This window comes from Monodon monoceros, unplaced genomic scaffold (assembly GCF_005190385.1).
Source record: "Monodon monoceros isolate NGI ecotype Baffin Bay Population unplaced genomic scaffold, NGI_Narwhal_1 Super_Scaffold_16, whole genome shotgun sequence".
NCBI lineage: Eukaryota > Metazoa > Chordata > Mammalia > Artiodactyla > Monodontidae > Monodon > Monodon monoceros.
In genome coordinates this window covers 96,819,686-96,842,350 of record NW_021703772.1, presented here as the reverse complement: position 1 = coordinate 96,842,350, position 22,665 = coordinate 96,819,686, and the positions used below count along the sequence as shown (strand labels likewise).

The 22,665-nt window shown below is 45.5% G+C and overlaps 2 protein-coding genes across 12 annotated transcripts in view; both read right to left on the bottom strand.

Moving 5' to 3' along the window:
• Nucleotides 1-9,225, bottom strand: part of LYPD1 (LY6/PLAUR domain containing 1) — a 48,534-nt gene extending 39,309 nt beyond the window's left edge. The window contains exons 1-2 of the mRNA XM_029226141.1: nucleotides 9,159-9,225; nucleotides 7,691-7,828 (exon numbers count right to left, since the gene is read on the bottom strand). Coding sequence (XP_029081974.1) covers nucleotides 7,691-7,828; nucleotides 9,159-9,210 — 190 coding nt within the window. The 5' untranslated portion in view covers nucleotides 9,211-9,225. The remainder of the gene's footprint in view (nucleotides 1-7,690; nucleotides 7,829-9,158) is intronic.
• A 1,898-nt stretch (nucleotides 9,226-11,123) lies between these two features.
• The window catches only part of NCKAP5 (NCK associated protein 5), a 1,052,051-nt gene continuing 1,040,509 nt past the window's right edge, over nucleotides 11,124-22,665 (bottom strand). For 10 of the 11 annotated variants that reach the window (XM_029224397.1, XM_029224398.1, XM_029224400.1 and 7 more), the window contains one exon: nucleotides 11,124-12,516. In XM_029224397.1, the coding sequence (XP_029080230.1) occupies nucleotides 12,235-12,516 (282 nt within the window). In that variant the 3' untranslated portion in view covers nucleotides 11,124-12,234. The remainder of the gene's footprint in view (nucleotides 12,517-22,665) is intronic. The other variant, XM_029224401.1, reaches the window with a different exon arrangement.

The following is a 22,665-nucleotide window of genomic DNA, read 5'->3' as shown; positions in this document are numbered from 1 at the left end:
TAGAATACTGCAACACTTCAATCACTTTTGCATCTGGATCCCTCTCCTGGTTTATTGCAAAGTCAGAAAGGTGGGAATCAGCGTTGCGAACTATCCCTGCTTTATTCTATTTAAATGCATTGTTGAAAAAAAAAAAGCAATTTATTACAAACTTTTCATGGTTTCACCTTATCGAAAGCACTTAATTCAGTTCATCTGCTGCTTTGCTTTGGACTGTTGAAGGCGATCAGAAGGTTGGAAGTAATTTATTAATAAGGGAACATGTGGTATAGTTTTGGCTGGTGAAAACGGTTCCTGAATCACAATAATAGCCACAGCCCAAAGTTTACCATGGATAGAAGGAACTAGTGACATATACCATAATTCTTTTGTTTATTCACAGGATGATTCATCACAGGTTTGATTGAAGCTCCTACTTTATAGATATGGCCTTTTGTGGAATGCCCAGGGGAGGAAACATTGTCCTCCACCAGCAATTCTCTTCCCCCAAAATACAATCACTTGCACCACAAGGCAAAGAAGGATTCAGCTTAGTCTTTGAGAGGGAAAGAAAAGAAAAGAAACTTATACCTTCTGAAGGAGCGAACAGCTGTGCCTACATAAAGACTCTAATCAGTGGCTTGGTTTGGGAGAAAAAGGCTAGATTTGCACATGTTTACTGAGTATTCCTTGTAGATGATCAAATCACACCAGAATCCCATCTCCTTAACTACAATCTTTCCCCAGAATACTTCTCAACCTGCTCAACCCTCAAGCCTTCTCAAGGGAAGAAAGGGAAATGGACTCATCAAGATGCTTAAGCCCTCAGGAAAGAAAGCTACAGTCTTCTCATCTGTGAAATTATAAATGAAGATCTCTTCTAGCCTAAGAGGTGCAGGGTGCTTGAGGGCTATGGTCTGTGGGTGAGGCCGGATGTTGGGATGGGCAGCTGGGATCACTGATGAGAGCTTCTGGCATCAGGAATAGCCCACCCAAGATGCCTGAGGATTCTTGTGGCTAACAGACGAATTCAAGGTCCCCTCAGGGAAAAGCAGATTAACAGATGGCAATGGATAGGGAGGCGATGGATGCGAAGCCCAGTGCTGGGTCCTTTGCCCCACGGCTCCCTGGGACAGCTTGCTCTTGGCACAGGTTTTTAGTTCCACTCAGCAAACTGGCTAATTACCCCTGGAGTTCCAGGTTCACAGCCATGCCCCCTCCTACCCCATCTCATCCCACCCCACTCTAATTGAGGGACTTGCCAAGCCTGAGTTTCCCCTTCAGACCCCTGTACGAGCAAGAGGAAAGGTGCACTTCAAAATGGGATGTGAAACGGGTGCACCTTGAACACATTATCCTAAGCGAGAGAAGTCAGTCACGAAAAATCACATTTTCTGTGATTCCATGTACAGGAAATGTCCAGAAGAGGCAAATCCATAGGGACAGAAAGTAGATCAGTGGTTCCCAGATTAGTGACAGCTAACGGTTACAGGGTTTCTTTTTGGGGTGATGAAAACGTTCTGGAATTAGATTATATTCACAACTCTGTGAATATACTAAAAACAAACCAATTATACACTCTAAAAGGATGCCTTGTATGGTACGTAAATTATATCTCAAAAAAGTTGTAATTAAAATCCAGAAAAGAAATGGTATTAGAGTGATCGAAAAAATCCTGGGGAAGAAAAAAGGACTTGAATTCCAGTCCCACTGGCTGTGTGGTCCTGAGCAAATTGCTACATCTCTCTGCATCTCAGATTCACCAACTATCAAGTGAATATATTATCTCACTGTGAACCTTCCAGGCTAAGTATAAGGACCCTATTATAAGGAATGAAAGGTTACATGCAAGGACTCCTTCAGTCTGAGAAATGAAGAAGTAATATGTAAAGTAACTTAGGCTCAGGTGTCTGGGCCAGCCTTCAGAGGCAGCTATGGAGAGTGAACGAAGCAACTCCTGGTGAGCATTCCGGCAGGTTTCCCCCTTTAGTACTGGTGCCTTAAGGTGGTTATACTGACAGCATTCCTCACTGCCTTGCTGTATCTCATAAGAAGACAGGTGGCCTGTTTCTACATATTACAGCAGAGAAAGCTAAGCCCCTGGGATGTTAAGTAACCTCTTTAAAGTTACCAAGCCTGGGAAACCTGGAGCATGGCTCCTTGCTCCCTAAAGGTGATGGATACCCTTTCCATTCAACTGCTGACAACAGGGGTTAGGGTGTGGGCTACTACTGCACAGTGCGATAATAAACCTTTCCCAGGTTTGGGCATGAGAACCTAAGTCAGTTAATCAGAAAAAAAAAAGAGAAAGGGAGGGAGAGAGGAAGGTAGGCAAGAAGGAAAGAAGGCGGGAAGGGGAGAGGGAGAGACAGAAAGCAGGCTGTATATTCAGATCTTTTTATTTCAGGAATATGTAAGGGAAGCAGATTTCCTTTTCAAAGTTCAAAAGGAAACGGTGTGTTTTGTTTTCATAGTTCGTTTCATTTTTCACTTGGGAGAAAAAACCCAGCTTTGAAGCCTCTCTGTTTAAACTCATTAGGAAAACCATCAATGATGGAAGCTTTCATGAAATCGCAGTGGGAGGAATTAAGTGTTATGGGAGAAGCTGGATCAATCTTCAAACGTTTCATCTCTGGAGATGGGAGGTCAGCCCCTGGCTGCTTGTTCAGCTGGAAAGTTAACATAAACAAATACTTTACGTACTGGAGAGTCCGAGGGACTAATGACATTTGATATTCACCCTCTGAAGACCTGCTCAGAAGTCGGCTATGCCTGCCACATGAAAAAGATGGACGCATCTTGAGAACTAAGTGAACAATCGGATTGGCAAAATGTCTTGCTCTGGAGAGAAAGGTGTTCTTTCAGGGTCCCACTGGAAAGGAGGTAGTGATATTGACATTCATCGCACAGAATCTTTCCCCGTGTAATTCATAACATTATTGAGGTTGGCATGGAAACCTTTTTAAGCAGGGCCGGTGTTAATATATGAGAATATCTTTCTTGACACCTGAATCTTTTTTATTTTAAAGTTTTTTAATCTGTTGCGGTCTCCTTGGCAAAGTTAAATTATGGTGATTATTTTTTCATTTTTGCTCTTTACTTTATTCTTCGAGTGGAATCCATAGCCCATCTCAGTGATGCAAAATGGATTTGAGAATGAGAAAGTAAGGGCTACAGGTAGGATGTTCAAAAGGGAGATGACAGGAGAGAAGAGGTAAGAGAAAAAGATATGGAGCAGATAAAGGGCACTAGAAGATTAACAAACATCACCGGTACTCTGAACAAAGATGTTCTGGGGAAAAGAAGTTAGAAAACGTCTTTGTACGATCTGAACAGCTACAAAAAAGGAGGATGCAATATTTTCACTTCTTTTCTCACAAGAATTATGTTTGTGTGTGTTAATTGATATAGGCAAAATTTAAAAATATACGCTCATACATATATATGCCATGTGTGTGCGCTTTAAAGAATCCGGGTATAAAGGGACTCTGATATAATATTGATAAGCAAAATTGGCCCTTCTTCCTGCCAGGACCACCCCAAAGACAAACTACAGCCTGTTATTGTAAATCTTGGTGAAACTAAGCAGAGCACAGCCTTAAGGGAACATAGGCCGTGGTTAGCTTTCCACTGCTTTCTGCTAAGAGTGGGTAACTGATTAGAGACCCCAGGTCCTCTCTTGCTATCCCCTTACCTTTCGATAGCTCATGGGAAAATAAGGCATAAAATTACCCTGTCCAAGGCATCGAGCCATCCCTGCCCAACTTAATGAGCAACTAACTAACCCAAAAGGAAAGTAGCCATTACTTATACAGCCATAAGGTAGATGCAACATGGCATATAAATCAGTGAACTCGTGTACTGCAAAACAGACAAACAGATTAATGCCTGTTGCAAAGGATGGGTGAAGAGATCGATTAGCTTACTGATTCAGACCATGAACTTTCTCGCAATATACTGCATTTAACTTTTAAATAAGGTTTAGGAGAACCTGTAACATTCTGCTCAGTGGCAGAGCTATATTTTGCTAGGGGCAGAAATTGGCTAGTCTATAAAAATTAAATTACGCCCCTTTCACTGTATCTAGTCAAGAGGAAAAACTCTAATTACAAGATTGCACTGTCAAACAAATGCAGATTCACGTTCCTTACACCCTGGTTTTAAAATTCATGGGCGGGGGGCTTCCATTCCGAAGTGAAAATCGATATTTGAAATATTTTGCGGAGGGCGGTGATAGGCGAAAGCAAGAGAAATGTCATTATCAAGGGTGCTGGTTCATAGACACTAACTCATTAAGTGCAGAGCTGGAGAGAACAAGTCATTCATTATGCAAACATTTAAATATCAGTTAGTAAGGACAATGAAAGACGCCTTCTCTTCCCCACAACCCATGCCTTATTTCCCCATAAATGACCAAAAGGAAAAGGAGCAGAGAATCATCTCAGCATCTAATAGGAATGCCGCTCTTGGTAATAGGTAAAGGTCCTGCCAGTTGGTTCTCCTGTTCTTACAAAATCCACTTTGTGGCTCGTGCGCTCAACCCAGTTCACTAAGCCTACTAGGTGAGACTGGTGGGTGTGAGGATTGTCTAAGTCTTTAGCACTTTACCTGAATTATCTTTGCAGGTAACCCTAGCAGCATATTTTACTGTGTAAGGTGCTGGCCCAGGAAGCAGGTGCCTCGCAGTAACCATTGGCTGACAGACGTGGACCAGACATCTAATTTCTCTGGCCCTCGTTTTCCTCCTCTATAACACAAAAAGGTTGGTCCAGACCAGCAGTTCTCAATTTAGGGCACCCCATGGTCACCTGCGGGGGCTGACCCACGGCCAGTTACACCACAGACTTCCAGAACTGGCCTCTTCAAGGAGGGGCCCAGACATGTGGACTTGAACAAAAGTCCCAGATTCCAGTGTGCACCCTTGACTATAAATCAACTACCCACTATGGTTTATCCCTGTAAATATGATTCTTCTGTTGTTATATTTACTTATAATCTTTATGCAAAGGTAGGTTAGTTTTTGTGTATGAGCTGCAAAAGGTGGTGAACTTTCTCTGTTAAAGGAGAAATTCAGGAAGTGGTTATACGAGATGGAGTAGAAAGAAGATTGCTAACCCCCCTTTCGTAGTTTTTCTTGTAGAAAAGTGTATATGATTTTTTAAAAAATTAAAACAACAACAACAGCAACAAAAGCCCTTCCGATTCCAAAGCACTAAAATTCTTGGAACAGTATATGTTACTGATCAAGCACAAACGATTCTGACTTCGATTCCTAATAGCATCATTGAACAGGTGGGACTTCCTTGCTCCAGAGGGGAGAAGTTGACCCTGCAGCGTAATTAAACACGGTGGGTCGTGGCCTGGGGAAATAAGGGCCTCAAAAAAGGATGCTCAGATTTCAGGTAATTTCCCCCACGTAAAGCACAGGGAAAGAGCCTCCTACACGGGGCACACAACAGGAGTTAGCTGTTGCTACTGTGACGAGTATACTACGCTGTGGTCACTTAACAATCAGAGTTTTTAGCTTGGCTCTCCAGCCCTGCCGACAAGGGGAGGGTTAGTAGCCACTTAAATTGATTGGTCTCTAGCCATCACATGATGACAATGGAAGCGCCTTGGAAATTTCAGCCCACTCCCCCTCCTGCCCGCATCCCTCCACGAACATCGCACTTTAAGCAGAGAAACGTGCATTTGGCTGATTTCTATTGAATTCAGGCTAAGAATGCCTGGTTTCCACGTGTGCAGAGCTTGCATCCTTTCCCTAATAACCGGCTTTCCCTTTGAGCCCATCAACTGTTTCTGCTTCTCAAGCTTCACGATTGAGCTTGCCTTCTATCTCCAGTGTCTGTCATCCTCTAGCCTATGACATGTGGTGGGAGAAACCTGGTTTGGCGACAAAATGCCCGCCTTGACTGAGCTAATAGCAACTTCAGGTCAGGCACCTGACTGCACTACAGCTTTGCGCGGAGAAGCTAGGCGTTATCAGGCCAGCACTGCTTTTTTTTTTTTTTTTTCAGTGTGTGGTGGAGGAGAGGGGGAAGCTAGATGAAAAACCACACTTTGAAAATGGAGTTTGTAATGTTCACCTCAGATACACTTTTAGAGAGCAAGAAATTTGGTTCATAGCTTGTCCTCTTCTCGTGGCGACCATATCCCAGGTTATGATATATGATACCCAGGTAAGCAGTGGCCTAGAGGACGATGAGAAAGTTTCACATCCCCATTTTTGTCTGGCTCTAAACTACTGCCTGGAAGAAAGCTACAGATGTTTGAGAGACACAGCAAAGTGTTCAAAGTGATTCTGAGGAAAATTAGGGGAGTTCCTCAGGTAGAAGGGCCATCATCCATTTTTGCTCACATAAAATTCTCAGGCATGAAACAAGCAGAAAAGAAACAACCTGTCAGAATCACGCGTGTCAATCTTAGCTATAGAATCATCACTACGTTTTGTTTTGCCTTTTTAACAGTCCGAATCCCATATGACAAAACAATGCATGCTGCTTTGTTTGAGACGTTATTCTTGCGAGCGATTACGTTTCAGGCTTCCCAGAAGAGTGATTCTGGTGGAAAGACTCCACACCTAGACTGCTAATGACCTATAAAGAAGAGCCTTTAAAGTTGCCTGCACGCACGCCACGTCACAGCACAGCGACCAGCTATCTGCTCCCCAGGTTACTATGTGGTAAGCCACAAGGCACTTCCAGGCCCTTCTCTTTCCGAAGGTGCTCACTTTAAAACTGGAGCCCTTGCATGAATCTACCAGCGGGCTAAGGGAAGTCACTTAACAAGCTGGACCCTTCACCAGGCTCCGTGGGCAGGGCAGGGCAGTTCAGCAAACTCAAGAGAAGCAGCGCTTGGGGGCACTGAATATCATTCACCCATCTTTTCAACATCCTTACAACGGCAAAGTCTATGTTCAGGGACCTGACCTTGGCATTGAAACTCCAGTTCACCCGTTTCCCCAAAGTTCCAGTTGCACTTTTTGGGGGGCTTTGATTTCTGATGAGACTACTGGGCGGGGCTGGGGAGCCCCACCCAGCTCCACGAGAAGACTGCAGGAAATGAGTGAGGTTTATCTCTCACAAGACCCCTTTCTTTTTTCGCCTCATGCCCAGGCCCTCTGTCAGCCCACCAAGCAGCTAAGCTTGGGGGGCGGGGAACTACATTCCCTTGAAAGATCTTTGGCAATTTTTGCCTGGAATTTGATGCATTAGTTCTAAAATTAAATAAAGATGCTGTAGTGTTCTTCAAGGAAATATGGCGTGGCTCTTCGACAAAACACATTTTTCAAGTGCTGACCTCTGGGAACTTCAACTAGCTTCATATGTCAGGCTGACACTGCTCACAGGCTACTGTCTAGTTGCCCAAGCAGAGCCGGTTATCCATACATTTTCCAGTCTCCCGATCAGCTTTTAGCAGAGGGAGGTGAGGGCAGTCCATAAAAAGAGGAGAGCCACTCATGGAAATGCACTCCCCCCCACCCCCAGCCATATGAGCTTCTTCTCGGGGAGAAGCCCTGGTAATTAACTCTAGTGAGATTAAAGTAACTTGGACCTTTTCATTTTCCCAGCTCTGGAAAAGTAAATCTGGGATAACCAGTGGGTGCATTATATCAAAGTCAATCCCTTTTCCTGTAATGCAATGGCCCCCTCACTCCCACCTCAGCCCAGGCTGGAGAGGGGAGGAAAAGGGGGGCCTGCCGGGCTCTCACCTGCGCTTTGCTCCATCACTTCTTTCTGACACATGTCTTGAACGTTCACCGTGCAATTCACGATGAACTCGGGGGAGGAGCAGTCGTTATTCAGTTGGAATTCTTCACACTGGTAGCACTGGATTTGCAACGCAAAGCCTGCGGGACAGACGCAGTCGGATTCAGACCGGGCCGCCCCGAGACTACCCCAGAAGCCAGCATCCTGCCCCTCGCTCCAGCCAGCAGCGGCGCCCTCCCTCCTGGGTCTCCCCGGAAGGCGGCCGCGGTTGAAGCCGGTAGAGGGCTGCGCGGCCACCGAAGGTCCCGCAGAATATAAAGTGGGATTTGGCCCGCGAGCCCTGGACCCACTCTCCAGAAACAAAGAGCCCATCCGACACCACACCCGGCTCTTCCCCCACAGAAGTTGAAAGGAAGGCTATTCCGCCCGAGAGCCGAGGACCTGACGTGCGTCGGCTCCAGCCTACGCCGAAGGCTTTGCCTAATTGTTAATTGGTCACAAATGAGTTAATTACTATGTCGGCACCGTTCGCGATTGCCTTCGCAGACGCCTTTTCAGTTTTCTTTGATAGTCGAAGCCGGCATCCCTGTGCTGTGGCTCCGAGGCCCCCCAGGCGGACGAAGGGCCGGGCGCTCAATGCTGCTGCGCCCCGAGTCCCCCGCCTTTCTTCGGGACGGTTCCCGAAGCAGCAGGGGTGGCCGCGGCGTGTGGCAAGGGGCGTGCGTGCCTGTGTGCGCGCGCGCGCGCGCATCCCCGGCCGCGACACCACAGTCCTTCCTTCCCGGCTTTCAGGGCTCCGTTTGGCTAGGGCTCCCGGTCCGGGTCCCAGCTCTGCAGAGCTGGACTGGGAGCCGCTCCTGTACTGGAGCGAAGGAGCCAGACGTTTCTGTACCTCTCCCCGCCCCAGCCCGACTGCTCCGCTCGGATCTACGAGCTCGCGTCTAGACCTAATTACCCCCGGCTCCCGGGCAGATGAGCCCCGGACCCGGCGCACCTCCCCTCCCAGACCCACAGCGGTCGCGCTCGGAGCGCAGCAACTCAGCCCCGGCCAGCCCAGGCCACAGGCTGACCAGCATGCCGCTCACCTGTCGGCGGCGCCACTACCACGGGTTGCTAGCGACGCCTGACAACTTGGCGGGTTCGCGGACTGTCGCCCCCGCTCCCTCGCCGAGACCCTGCACGGCTCGGACCTTCCCTCTCCCCAGCCCAGCTTTTTCTTTCGCCGCGCAGCCCGGGCATCTGCAGCACGAATCCCACCAATCCGCCGCTGCCGCCGCTCCTCCAGCAGCGCAGGATTTGGGCACTTTCCCATCTAGCGCCCCTGGGCACCACTCGCCGCCGCCGAACTCCCGCCGGGCGACCCCTGCACAGCACGGGCGCGGAGGTGAGCGCCCAAGCGGAGGCAGAGCGGCGGGCGGGTACACGGGGTGTGCGATCCCGGCCGGACGGCTGGCCGCTTCGTCTTCTTACCTTGAAGCAAGAACAGTCCGCAAAAAGTTGCCGCGATGCCGAGGACCCACATCCTCCCGGAGCCGCGGGGCCGGGAGCGGGCAGGCGCATCAGAAGCGGCGACCGCGGCGGAGGCTGTCCGGGCCGCAGCGGCTGTGGCTGCCGAGACTGCTGGGGCCCGCGCTGCCGCCGCCGAAGTGCCCGCCGCCGCCAAGACGAGCCGCAGGTGCCGCCGGCGGCGCCCGCATCGCCCGCGCCGGGGCCCCCGGCTGCGGGTCGCCGCTTCTCTGTCTCGCGCTCCCGGGCAGTGAGTGCCCGGCGTCTCCGGAGTTGGCGACGGAGGCTGAAGGAACTGCTGGCGATCCGGAGCACCCAAAAAAGTCTCGCCTCTTCTCCCCACCTCCCACTCCAGGCACCACGTGACGGCTGCCGAGTTGGGGTGGAGGTGGCGAGCGGGGAAGGCTGGGACAGTCTTTTCACGTGTCCACCCCCTTCCGATAGCCCTCCTCTCCCGCCTCCGCACGTCCCCTGGGACGCCTCGAGGGGGAGAGGGAGAGTGTAGTTTTCGGAGGCTGGGAGGCTGGAGACTGGGGAAAGAGGGAGGAGGGCGCAGCAGGTGCCACGGCGGTCGGCCGGGCGCCGTAAGCAGGACGTAGGAGGTGGGGTGGGAAGACTGCTTGCCTCTACTTGCAGGGGCGCTTGCCCCCCTCCTCTGCGCCCCCCGGGGGCTGGTGGGTTGCCCGCGGCAGGGTCCGGTCCACCCGGCAGGGAGTGCGGGGCCGCGCTCCCGTGCGTCTGGCAAAGTTGCACACTCGCAGGCTCCCTAGAGTATCCGGTGCAGCTGCGCCTTCTCTTCCTCGGAGAAGCCCCTGGGTAGTTACCGGGCTCGGCTTCAGCTGCGGCGCAGTGGGCGGGGTTGGCGGGGACCCTGCCCAGCTCTGCGCGCTCGGGCCTCGGTTCGTCTACCGCGCGCACCGCTGGAGGGTGCGGCAGCCTAGCCTAGGAGAGGGCCGCTCCGGGGACAACCGTGAATGAGCTCCCACTAGAAAGCAAATTGGGGTGAAGACGAGAGTTGCTCTCCTCCATCCCCTTCGTCCAAAAGGCCGGGCAGCTTCCTCTGGCTCTATTCACGGCGTCCTCTCGTATACCGCGCCTTCCGAGCCCAGGACTCGGGCACTGGCACACCCCTCGCCACCTCCCCCCACCCCATCCCCCCTCTCTTGTACAAGCGACCCACCTGGAGTACTCCCGGAACGCCAGCTTGCTACGTTTGCCTTCCTGGCCGCCGAGCCCTGCCGCAGGTGGTACGGGAGCCCGCTAGCCCTCCCGGAACGCCTGGGAGCCTCCGCCCCCAATCCCGCACGTTCCCACGCCTGTCCCCCAGATCCCTAGGCAGCATCCATTTCGGTGGAAAGGGCTTCGTAAGCTTCGCCCCTCTTCACCTCCTTCTACTCGGGCCTCCTGTCTTAAGGAGAAGGAAGCTCTCTTAGGCCGGGATGCTGATCATTTATTTCCCTACCCTGCCAGCAGAGCGGGTCCGGAAAGGGGCTTCAATGACTTTCTTGTCATTCCTCTGCAGAGATCGTTTCCTATCTGCCTCCGGCTCCTTCTCTCCCTTTGCACCCCTCTTCCTCTCATTTCTAGTTGGTTAACCCCTCAGGGAGACGAAAATGCTTTGACCATTACTCGCTAGTCTGCAGACTCGAATCTTACAATTGGCTGAACTGCTGTTTCTGGAGGAATAGGGCCAGTTTCCTTATTAGTCTGTTTATTCCTTCGGGGGAATGCGTCGTTGGAGCGCGTATGAGATTCAAATAACTAATTGCGCCGAAGGGTCCTTGAAGAAGCTCTTCTAAGCTTTCAGAGGGTGCGATTGTGATATGACGTTTATTCAGAAATGAAACAAAAGAATCTTAAAAAGTCTGAAAGACAATGACAAAATTTTCATTTAAGACAACAAAATTCAAATATAACAAATTGCACAAATTAACCAAATAACACTGACCATACAATACTCTTTAAAGAAACAAGTGTGTACTAAAGTATCCATATAGATCCTAAAAATATCTGTTATGCCTAGTTTACAAGCTCCTGTACAAAAGCAATTATAAATAGTTCGCATCTAGAAAAAATACACGGTAACTTTTAAAATAGAATTTATCCTTACATATAAACAGACTTTGTAGGAAAAAAGGATATTAAAAAGTAAGAATTTTTCATAGCACCAACCATTTTATTTTTTACAAAGTGAACACTGCAAACAGGAATTTACTTTGATTTATAGATTGACCAGGTTTTAATCAAAAGAGCCAGAAGATAAAAATCAACAGATAATGTTGAGAATTGCAGAGAACCACTAAGTAGAAGAGGATGTAAGGAAATGATTGGAGGGAAAGTAGAATTACATCGTCTCTGATACAAATAGCTTCTGATCAGTGTCACACTTGAGTACCTTCCTCTACAGTTTTCAGTAGAAGCAGAATTATACTTATTACTAGAACCTGAATCTCTCCGGCAACAATTTGGAAATTGCACTGGGATTAAAGTTTCTATCGAATTGAGATTATGAGATGGAGATGAGAGACAGCCCTCTGGTTTTTCAGCAGGCCCTGTTTTCTGTTTACAGAGTGTACCATCAAACAATTTGAGGGCTAGGACAGTGACCTGAACAAAAACTGGAGTTGGAATTTTTCAAAAATATATTATCAACTTCTAAGACTTAGGGCATCATTTCAAGAGCATGGCACTGATTCAATTTATTGCTGTCTTTTTAAGGTTTTTTTTGCTACAAATATAATTTCTTTTCCAAAAAAAAATTTACAACTTCTGTACAACTTCTTTTTCAAAAGAAAAGTGCAAAATTAAGACTTCTGTATCCTGGGTGTGTTTACTTTTAATCCTCATGGAACACAGCAAGTAGAGTCTATCTTTATTGCCTTGTCAGGGAAGTAAGCTCCAGTGGGCTGCTGGCTGTGAATCTGACAGTGTCGGCCCTGATACTGCAATAGTTTATTCGTTGCCATCTCTACCTGCCCCGCTTCCCAGCCCTGTTTCTTAAGTGCTCCATTTCCAGCTCACTAAGGGGAAAAAAAGTCCTTTACACATCATTTGAACCCTGACTTGCACAGGAAGAGAAGCTATCATATAAAGAATCACTCAAAGATTCCAAATTGTCTACCCCAGGCCTATCAGAGTTACTCAAAGAGGCCTCTTCATTTTTTTCTTTTTCTTCCTTTTGTCCTTCAACCTTGTTCAGAGAGTTCGTCTCTTTTTCTAATAAGATCACAGTATTGCCATTGTATTTATTGAATGACTCCAGGGAAATTTTACGTAATCTATTCTCAGGATCTTCTCTTGTTTCTTCAACTTGTTTCAATTTCTGCAATAAAAAGAGGAAAATATTAGAAACATATTTCTTTGCAAAATCAAGTTATTCTATCCAATATTCAATTATTGTCAGTATAAAGTACAATTTAAAGGGATAGAGGGAACCTACAAGTCTTTAACAATCTTCCAGTATAATTTAATGTAATAAAGCCAATTTTAGGGATAAATCAAGGCTTTAATCATTTTACTGAGATAAATAGGTCCCAATTTGCAAATCAGTTAAGTGCCACTTAATTTTAAATGGATCCATCTAAAATTTGTTCACGTAAAGTGCCTTATTTTTCTTAATCAAAGTTTCGAACTCCTTTCTTTTCTTACTAAATATTATTAGTTGTCCTGTTTCTAAATATGGATAGGGACTGAATTTCAGCCAGAAATGACAGTTCTATGGAAAAAAAAAAAAAAAAGCATGCAATCCCTTAAACTGACATAAAATTTAAGTACACATTAAACTTGTCAGATGCACTGTCACGTGTGTATTTTGTCCCTTTACAAGTCTTATGCTATTTGAAAGAGATCCCAGGTGTGAGGGTATAGATTCTTCAAGGCCCAAGGGCTTAAACATCATAGTAACAGGTCTGCACCCGAGTAACCCCTCCCTCCAGGAGGTTCTAGTAAAACCAACGTAAACAGGAATATTTATAGGCTGTTACTGGTAGTCTCTGGGACTTCATAAAACACTGCAGTCATATTCGATAATTACTGCAGGTAAACTCTGTAAACGTGAATATATTTAGTTGCTCAAGTGACTCCTGAGGTCTGAGGTGAGACGGAATAGGAAGGCATAGATGCAAAAACTAAAAGGGTGGAGGTGTTAAAGCCACTAACCACATTTCTCATTTCCTTTTCCTCTTTCAGGCAAAAATTCCATCCAGGAAGTAGGAACAGGGCCTTAGAGATGATAACAATAGCTACCATTTATTAAGCATCCACCATGTAAAAGACACAAAGTATTTTATTTATAAGCCCTTTTTCACAGACCTGTAAGTTACACATCCCCACTTTAGAGAGAAGGAAAACAAGGCTCAGAGTGACAGGGTCACTTGCCCAAGGTGGCTCAGCAAGTGCTGGAGAACAGGATTTGAATTCCTGTCTGGTGGCCTTCCACACTCTTGTAATAAAGGACAAGATGTCCTGTATGTTTTTTTTCATTTTGCCATCCACATATGCCAAACCATCTCAATTTGCTACTGTCCAAGGCCCTAACATAGGCAGTTCCATCCCTCCCTGCAACATTGCTACGATGGATGTCAAAGGTACAATGAGGAAATTGTGTTTGGATCTGGGCAAAAACAGACATAGCTAAAGCCTGTGAATTCTCACATGCTAAATATTTAATAGAAAGAGAAAAGAAAAAGATACAGAAGTGGATGGTTCCGGTGTCCCAAGAGCAGGCTCAGACAGCACTTCTCTCTCTGCTATGGGGAAACGGTGTAATTCTATGGGAATACTTGAAAATCAACCTTGAAGTGATGCTTATTTCATTATACTATTAACGTACAGGAGCATTATTCACAGAGCAAATTTTCAATCTGAAATGGCTACCTCGAAAAAGAGCTGGGCTGAGGAACAGATTCCTAGGTGATTACAAAAAAGTGGCTCCATAATTAGGAATGAATCCATGCAGGAGGCCCTTCTCATGGCATGCCAATTTTGAGCGTTCTTTAAAAAGAATTATAAAGTACAACATGAAAAATACATGGAGGGAGTAGGAAAGCTTTGATTGTACCAAATGTAGGTAAATAGAGGCCATTCAATGCAATTTCCTCCTCACCTGAATATCTTCTCCCTTTTTCTTTATTCAAGAACCTTTTCCTTGCCTATTTCTGGTCAATGTGGATCTCAAGTTCATTCAATAAACACTCACTAGAGAAGCTATCATGAGGCAGGTGGAAGGTTTTGGTGCTGAGGATACACAGCTGAATAAAATTACGTCCTGTAGGAGGGGAGTGAGGCCCTGGAGGCAGGCCGACTTGAGCTGGGGTCTCAGCTTTGCCCTTTCATTGGCTGTGTAAGTGCCCAAGAGCACCCTTCCTCAGGTAAAGTTAATAAGACATACCTTTATTTTAGGATTGCTGTAAGTATTAGAAGAAGAACACCTGAAGACCCTGACACACAGGAGTAGGTGCTCAATAGACGGAACAATAATAGTAAGCTAGCATTCTTATTCTAGATCAGTGGGTCTTAAACTGTGCTCTCCAGGCAGCTTGCAGCATCAGCATCACCTGGGAGCTTGTTAGAAATGCAAATTCTCGAGTCCCGCCCCGACTTAACTACATCCGTAATGCAGCGTCCCAGAAAAAGTTTTTAACAAGGTCACCGGGTGATCCTGACACATGCTAACATTTGAGAATCGCTAGTCTAGAAGAACTTGTAGTCTTGGAGGGGAGACAGGTGAAAAGCATAATTCAGTGTATTCAGGTAGTGATAAGGAAAGGATTATTTACCATGAAAACACCCACTGTCTATGGGACACAAATAGTGCATCTTGTTTTCTAAATGTTTCCTGCTTGTAGGTTTGGCTCTTCAGTTAATTATGACAAAGGCCTACATCGGCTGGGGAGGCGATGGAAATGAAGGAATGGCCCATTGTAAGAAAAATCACACGCCTTCTCGGTCTTCCTTTTATTTTCAGTTTTGATGAGGGGTGGGTACCGAAATATTTCTGGACTATAAGAACAACATCAGTGTAAGAGCGACAATGAGGACACACTGACATTCAAGCTCAGTGCTGGGGAGCTACAGGGAGTGGTGAGGAGTGTGGTCAGCTCAGGAGTACGTGCCTCCTCTAAAGGCAGCTCTTTAGACCTAGCTCATTGCAGCTGTGCAGAAACATGGGCCCAGGTCTTTGCTTTTAAAGGTAAGGCCATGGATCTAGAACAATATTTGCTTATACTTAAAATCCTCTAATTTTAAGTATTTGCTTATACTAAGAAGAAAAACAAATCAATAATAACAAAAATAACCGCCACTATGTATGTCGAACAGCAATCTTTGCAGTGTGTGAACTTCTGAGCTAGCCATCATGTTTTATACTTCTTTTGTATGTCCTAGATGACCCCCCTCATCCCCCTTCTCCCATCAGCTTTCCCCCTAAAAACCGAGCCCAGCGCTCATCGTCAGTAGACTCTCGATGGAGACTGGATGATGGACTCGGCTTTCTCTACCATCAGTAGAGTCTCAACTGTTGGCTGGGATTTCTCCAGTGGTCCTGCCAGCTAAGAACAAAAGCACTGAAGTAGCTTACTTCCCTGCCTCGAATTAGAATTATATATATATATTTTTAATTTTATTTATTTATTTATGGCTGTGTTGGGTCTTCGTTTGTGTGTGAGGGCTTTCTCCAGCTGTGGCGAGCGGGGGCCACTCTTCATTGCAGTACGCGGGCCTCTCTTGCTGCGGAGCACAGGCTCCAGACGCGCAGGCTCAGTAACTGTGGCTCACGGGCCCAGCCGCTCCGGGCACGTGGGATCCTTTCCACCAGCCTTGCGTCTTTATTGGCTTTAGAGCGGCCAGCAGCCGGACTCCCACTCTCGGTAACAATAGTGCACATCAGTTTGCAGCAAATGTATGTGAAGGTGCTTTGAAAACTAATCATGGTAATAACAGCATTTAATTGAGTGCCTGCTCTGCACAGACACTTGGCTAAGCACGTTGCATGGATTATCTGTTTTCATCCTCACGTCAATTCTATGGGGGAGGTGTCACTGTTATCTTCATTTACAAGCAATCAAGCCTGGAGGAAGTTAGGTAACTTAAGGTCATGGAGCAGTACGTGGTGGGGTCTGGATTTGGACCCAGGCAGTCTGCCTGCAGAGCCCAAGTTCTTAACCTCTATCGTGGAAAAGAACTTCACAAATATCGGCCCATATTACCTTTAAGGGGAGCCTCTGAAATAAGAATCCCAGAACAGCAACAATAATATTAATGGTAACAAACCCAGTAAAGATTCCTGAAGATTGTGTGGGTGCCATAAAACATTGTCATTTCCTTTGTATAACGTGCTTCACCGAAATTATGATAAAATTAATATACTACACTTGCCACCTATAGGTGGCAACAGTTGTACAGTTCACTTTTTGGTGGGGCTTTTCACTGCACTTGGGAACAAAAGTAGGGCTCAAAAGGGTGAGAATGTATTTTCAAGTTTAAAATAAATAGCTTTGCTCATTCTTAAATATTTTCCTATCTTTCGTGTAACGATGACATTATTAACAATAATTCAAGCAAGAAGTAGTGACATATTCTCCAGAAATCCCTTAGTAATTATACCTTAGCTAATTTAATTCCTTGTAGTCAAATAATCAATCAATCAAACCAATCTACTATATGAATAATCTGTGCGAATAATGATGTGGTCTTGATTCTCAGAGAGAGTTTCATAGAAAAGGAGACGGGGCTCTTGGAACGCTTTTGAAGGGTGAATAGTATTAAGATATATAGTAGGTAAGAAGGAGTACATTCCAAGAAATTTCCATTTCATGTGCCCCTACTGCATCTGTAGACCATTCTATAGTCTATCTCAGGTCTTGTAGTTGCCCAGATAGTCTATCTCTTGCCCTTTAAGATTCTATAATGGACAGAATCACCGTAAAGACAGAAACACAGAGCTATGCCTACCCCAAGGGGTTCCAAGAATTCCAGCCCAGACTCAGGAAAGTATCAGCCCAGAAACCTGGGTTATAAATAACAAATAGTTTTTATTTCCAAAGAGCTTTCCCATCTATGATCTCACTTTGCTCTTACATCAGGCTGGAAGGTGAGGGAGGCTGGTGTCAGCTATACGTTACATGGGGTATTTATGGAATTTGTGGTTCACACAAATTCAAATTCAGGTGAAATCAGACCTGGAAACTTGGTTTCCTGATTTTCAACACAAACACATACCATTTTTCCTCCATAGTCAACAATAGAGATTCTGCCTACACCAATAACCTGAACACAAGCAAGGATAAAGCAGAAGGTGATACGTGCCCCTGTCATAAGAAAAAGATGGGGAAAATGTATAAGGTGATACAGAAAAACTCAAGTGATAAACCAGAAAAAAAAACTCATGGTGAGACCAGCTCCAGAGAGGCACATGTTACACATGTATAGCCAGAAACTCCTGCCCACAGCAGGGGAGAAACAAGTAGCAAATTCATGAACTTGCACAATGGATTAGCGTTCTATGATGGAAGCTACTCTTATTGTTTCATGTAAGTTTCCATCTGTTGATGATATCTTGAAAATACTGGTTAGTCTGTCTACTGTAAAATGCCAGGAGGAGATTCAGATCTACCTGTGGAATTGAAATGCAGCATCATTCCTCAGCTGGGCACTAATATTTGCAAAGAGGACTAGACCTCTTAGCATAAATTAATGTAAACAGTATCTTCATCCACATGATTTCTTATTTCTCTATTGCTATAATGACTCACTGCCAATCAGTTCAACAAGACGTGTGGTAGGAAAACAACAGCTACATTTATAAAGCGTTTTTACTATGTGTCAGGTACTGGGTTGAATGCGGTGCATGAATTATCTCATTTAATCCTTACACCGACCCTCTGAGACAGTACTATTTTCATCCCCATGATACTCATAGGGAAATAGAGAGTAGAGAGGTTGAAATATTTAGGCCACATACGCATGGCTAATAAATTAGGGAATCAGGACTCAAGCAGGAGAAGCCTGACCACAGAACTTGGGATTTTAATCACTAAGTACAAGACCAGGTATTTGAAAGCCAGTGTTCCGTTCCTGGCACTGTGCTAATTAGCTGTGTGACCTCTCTGAGCCTTAGTTTGTTGTTTTTTGTTTTTTGATCTTTTTTGCGGTACGCGGGCCTCTCACTGTTGTGGCCTCTCCCGTTGCGGAGCACAGGCTCCGGACGCTCAGGCTCAGCGGCCATGGCTCACGGGCCCAGTCGCTCCGCGGCATGTGGGATCTTCCCGGACAGGGGCACGAACCCGCGTCCCCTGCATCGGCGGGCGGACTCTCAACCACTGCGCCACCAGGGAAGCCCTGAACCTTAGTTTATTTACACTAAAGATTTTTTTTTTTAAAGAATCTTCCCGCTCTATAAGCTCCGTGACTCCAAAATATTCTGAATTGTGTGTCTTCTATGCATCCATTATTGGAATTTCAGGTAACACAATAAATACTTCTCTTCCCCACCTTAGTTCTGAATGAACTGGAGAAAGAGATAAAAGAAAAAGGCTGATGGGAGGCTAAAATATCAGCTTTATTACTGAGAAAGCTTATAGGGAGAATGAGGTTTCTATCTTCAAAGAAGTGAGTTTCTTAGCAGTGGTCTAGAAGCAGACAGGCTTAGACTGGGCTGGCAGCCCTGGGCTGGGAGCAGGTCTTCTTAAACCTACAACGTGAGTGTTGCTTCTCCAGCCAGCCTGACTCCTGAGAGAGGGCGGGGAGAGCAGGAGATGGGCTTAAGCTTTCCCTGTTCCCTTCCTAAACTTGCTATTTTTTATTTTTTTTATTGGAGTATAGTCAATTTACAATGTTGTCTTAGTTTCAGGTGTACAGCAAAGTGATTCAGTTATAAATGTATAATACCTGTTATTTTTCAGATTCTTTTCCCTTTATAGGTTATTACAAAGTATTGAGCACAGTTCCCTCCGCTATACAGTAGGTTCTTCTTGTTTATCTATTTTATATATACTGTGTATCTGTTAACTTGCTAAACAAGCCACTCCTCCGTCTCCTGAGAAGTGAATGAGCGGAGCTTAGAGACACCAGGAGTGTTATCCTAGGGAACTCCTTCCACATGGAAAGAAACACCCCCGAAATTGGGGAGAAGTGTCAGCATCATGCCCCTACCACAACCCCACATTTCTCATTATGTGTGATGATGCAGATTTTAACCAAACAGTCATATATGCAGCGGGGCCAGGAAGAAGCGGGAAAATTTGGAGACCGCAGTGAGTTGGTTTGGGCAGAGAAACGTCTCCCTGGGTGAAGCAATGGGAGTAAGATGATTTAGCAGATGAGAAATATAGCGAAGCTTCCATTTGGAAGCAGATGGATCAAATAGAGGAGACGGGCTGGCTAATCCTGAGCTTTGAGTTGGAGCAGAAGGTGTGATTTCCCCCATCCCTTTCCTGATGAGCAAATCTTGGGCACTGGAAAGATGATTATGTGTTATGCTCTTGTGGGAATGGGGAGGAAGTATTTTAATCCTGGGTCTCTTGGTTGAAGATCTGTGCACATACAAAGTCTATGTTAAGCGACGTTTGCTGGGGGCAGGCCAACCCCAAGGAAAACGATGCAGCTCAAGTCATTTCTCTTTTCTCAGAAGCACAGGTTAATCTCTTCTTTAATGCCACCTCTTACCGTATTCCTGGTGGAGCTACTTTCTGAATGAGACACAAAAATAGATAAAGTGACCTTTGGTGAACAGGGAAGACCCTCCAGACTTTTCTTGACAGTTGTGGTGTTGACCCTGCTAACCTGGTCAAATTCCAACTTGGATAATTACTTTCTCTCGGTGTTCAGTTCCCTCTATTACCTCAACTGGACACATTACTCTTCACTTGCCCTTCTGAAAAATTAATGTGACAGATAGGTAATAGAGAACTGTTCTCTCCACCCAACCACACACTGGGAGATACGATGCTGCACTTGGGGCACTCTGTTTCCTTACTGGGTTCCTGAAGATCCTCAGTATCTCCAGGGCAAACTGGTTTCATTAGGTGAAAGAGTAATTTTCAGCTGAGATGTGCTTTTATGACTATATTATTACATGTATTGCTGTCCCTTACCAGGATCAATGACTTTCAATGACCTCTGTTAGAAGCCCTGAACCAGAGGGGAAAAATGAGCTTACTTTTTGAAAAAAAAGAAAAAAAAAAAAAAAAAAAAGCAAGCAGAGAGAAGTGCAGTAGGAAGCTTAGGGTCGTTAGAAAATAATATATCTTGCGGAAAGGAAAAAAACTTAGCTTGGAGATAAACAGTGGCTGCGAAGGACATTTAAAGACCAGATCAAAAGGACGGAAGGAGAAGGAAGTCACTTTAAGGATATGGAAAATGGGGGAGATGTGGGACCGGGTCCCTCAGCGGGAAGAGAAAAAAGGAACGTAAAGAAAACCCTAAACTTTGTTTATGACAGAGAAAGGCATTTGTGAAAAGGAAAGGCATGTAATCACGATTAGGCAAAATGATTATATGAACGTGCAAAAGACACATTCATGATTTCTCTAACGTTAGTGCCATCACGTGAAATGCCCATTTGAAAACTTGTATTTTTTTTTTTGCGGTACGCGGGCCTCTCACCGCCGCGGCCTCTCCCGCTGCGGAGCACAGGCTCCGGACGCGCAGGCCCAGCGGCCATGGCTCACGGGCCCAGCCGCTCCACGGCATATGGGATCTTCCCGGACCGGGGCACGAACCCACGCCCCCTGCATCGGCAGGCGGACTCCCAACCACTGCGCCACCAGGGAAGCCCGAAAACTTGTATTTTTAAATTTTTGTTTCCTAGGAGGTGGATGGACCCACAAATTTAATTTAAAATATAGGTTAATCACCTTAATACATCAGATTTGATCACTATTGGTCAATTTCTCCAAAAGCAAAATCTGCACTGTTTCACAGTGACTTAGACTTGGGGAAACAAGCCAGCTCATTGACTGTATGATTAGCTTAACTAAATGTAACATGCTTATTTGTGTTGTCAGATCTTTCTTCTTCCAACATAATAATATTAACCAAAATGTTTATTTAGGAATGAGAATTGAGCAGGCTCTGGGCTGGAACTCCTAGGTCTGTTCATCTTAGCGTCAGGCTAATGATTCCAGCTGATGAGAAGTGTGGGCACCAAACCTTTCTGGCCTTTCATTTACAGGCACCATTACGGATAAAAATAAATTCATACGCTACTCACTTGCCTTAAAAGATTGATTAGACTTTTTTCTTTGACTAACCTTTCCATCATTTCATGTCTTAAACAGGATACCTATCTGTCCAGCGAGCTTGGCCATGCCTGGCTTAGAGGTCAGTGTATTTGTAGCATAAAGAGCCCATGAAGCTCGTCAGAGGAAAATCCAGCATGAAGGGACCATTTGTGTATTCTAGTACCATAGAGCTATGTCTTCACCTTGGAGTGATAAGAGTTCGGGCTACTCTTTCAAGAAAAAATAAAACACACTTTTTAGGGGGGATTGGGTGAATGTTAAAAGAAAGTTACACTATTTTTTTTCATGGATGTTCCCCTTCCAAAGGAACATCTCCAATATCACCATAAGGACATCATAAAATGTACCTGAGAAGGCTAAGCTTTTATTACGAAGTATGCTGTGAGGGCCAAAACCAGGGAAAAACATTCTGTGTTACTTATTCACCTATAAATAATGAGGCAACCTGGAATTCTAACAGAAGTTGGTAGACCCTTTGGGAGTCACAGTGCACTGTGGTATCCAATCTATGAGGTGCTTTGCAATAGCCATGGAATTCAATGAGACTGAGTGCTAAGGGTCATCCAGAGACACATTGATATTTGTGGATGTAAGAGTGTTAGCTCTACTCAGGTTTAAGCTATTCATCTCCCAATGTCATTTATGTTTCAGTTCGAGGGACAGTCAGCCTTTGCTTTGGATAAAGTTATTTCCCAAGGATATCTGACATATCGAATCCCGAGAGTCAGAGCAACTCAGAATCAGTACCAATTTCCTGATCCTTACCCTAAAGAGAAGATTCCTTGGTGGAAATTGTTCTAAAGATTTAGAAACATTAAGCTTTATATTGTGTGTTGCACACAACTGTAAGACGCCATTATTCCTCATTACCCAGTAAGCACGGGGGGTTCTAGAATGGAAGGATGTGCTAGTTGAGAGAATGCCAATGGGAATCCACGTTTGTTCTGGATTCCATCCTTTGCCACAATATGACACTGACAAACACTACTTCAACTCTGGACCTGGATTTAATAAATATTTAAATGGGGATTACACTGCTCTTGCCACATCATTTATTTATTCAAGAGATATTTGGTGAGCACCTTTTACGTACAGGACAGTATTCTAGACACCGGAGATAGAGCGGTGTATGAGACAAAGTTACTGCTCACATGGAACGTACATGCTAAGGATTTTTTATTAGGATGTCAATAGAGAACAAAGCTTCAGCTATATTAGGAGACGATTCCCTG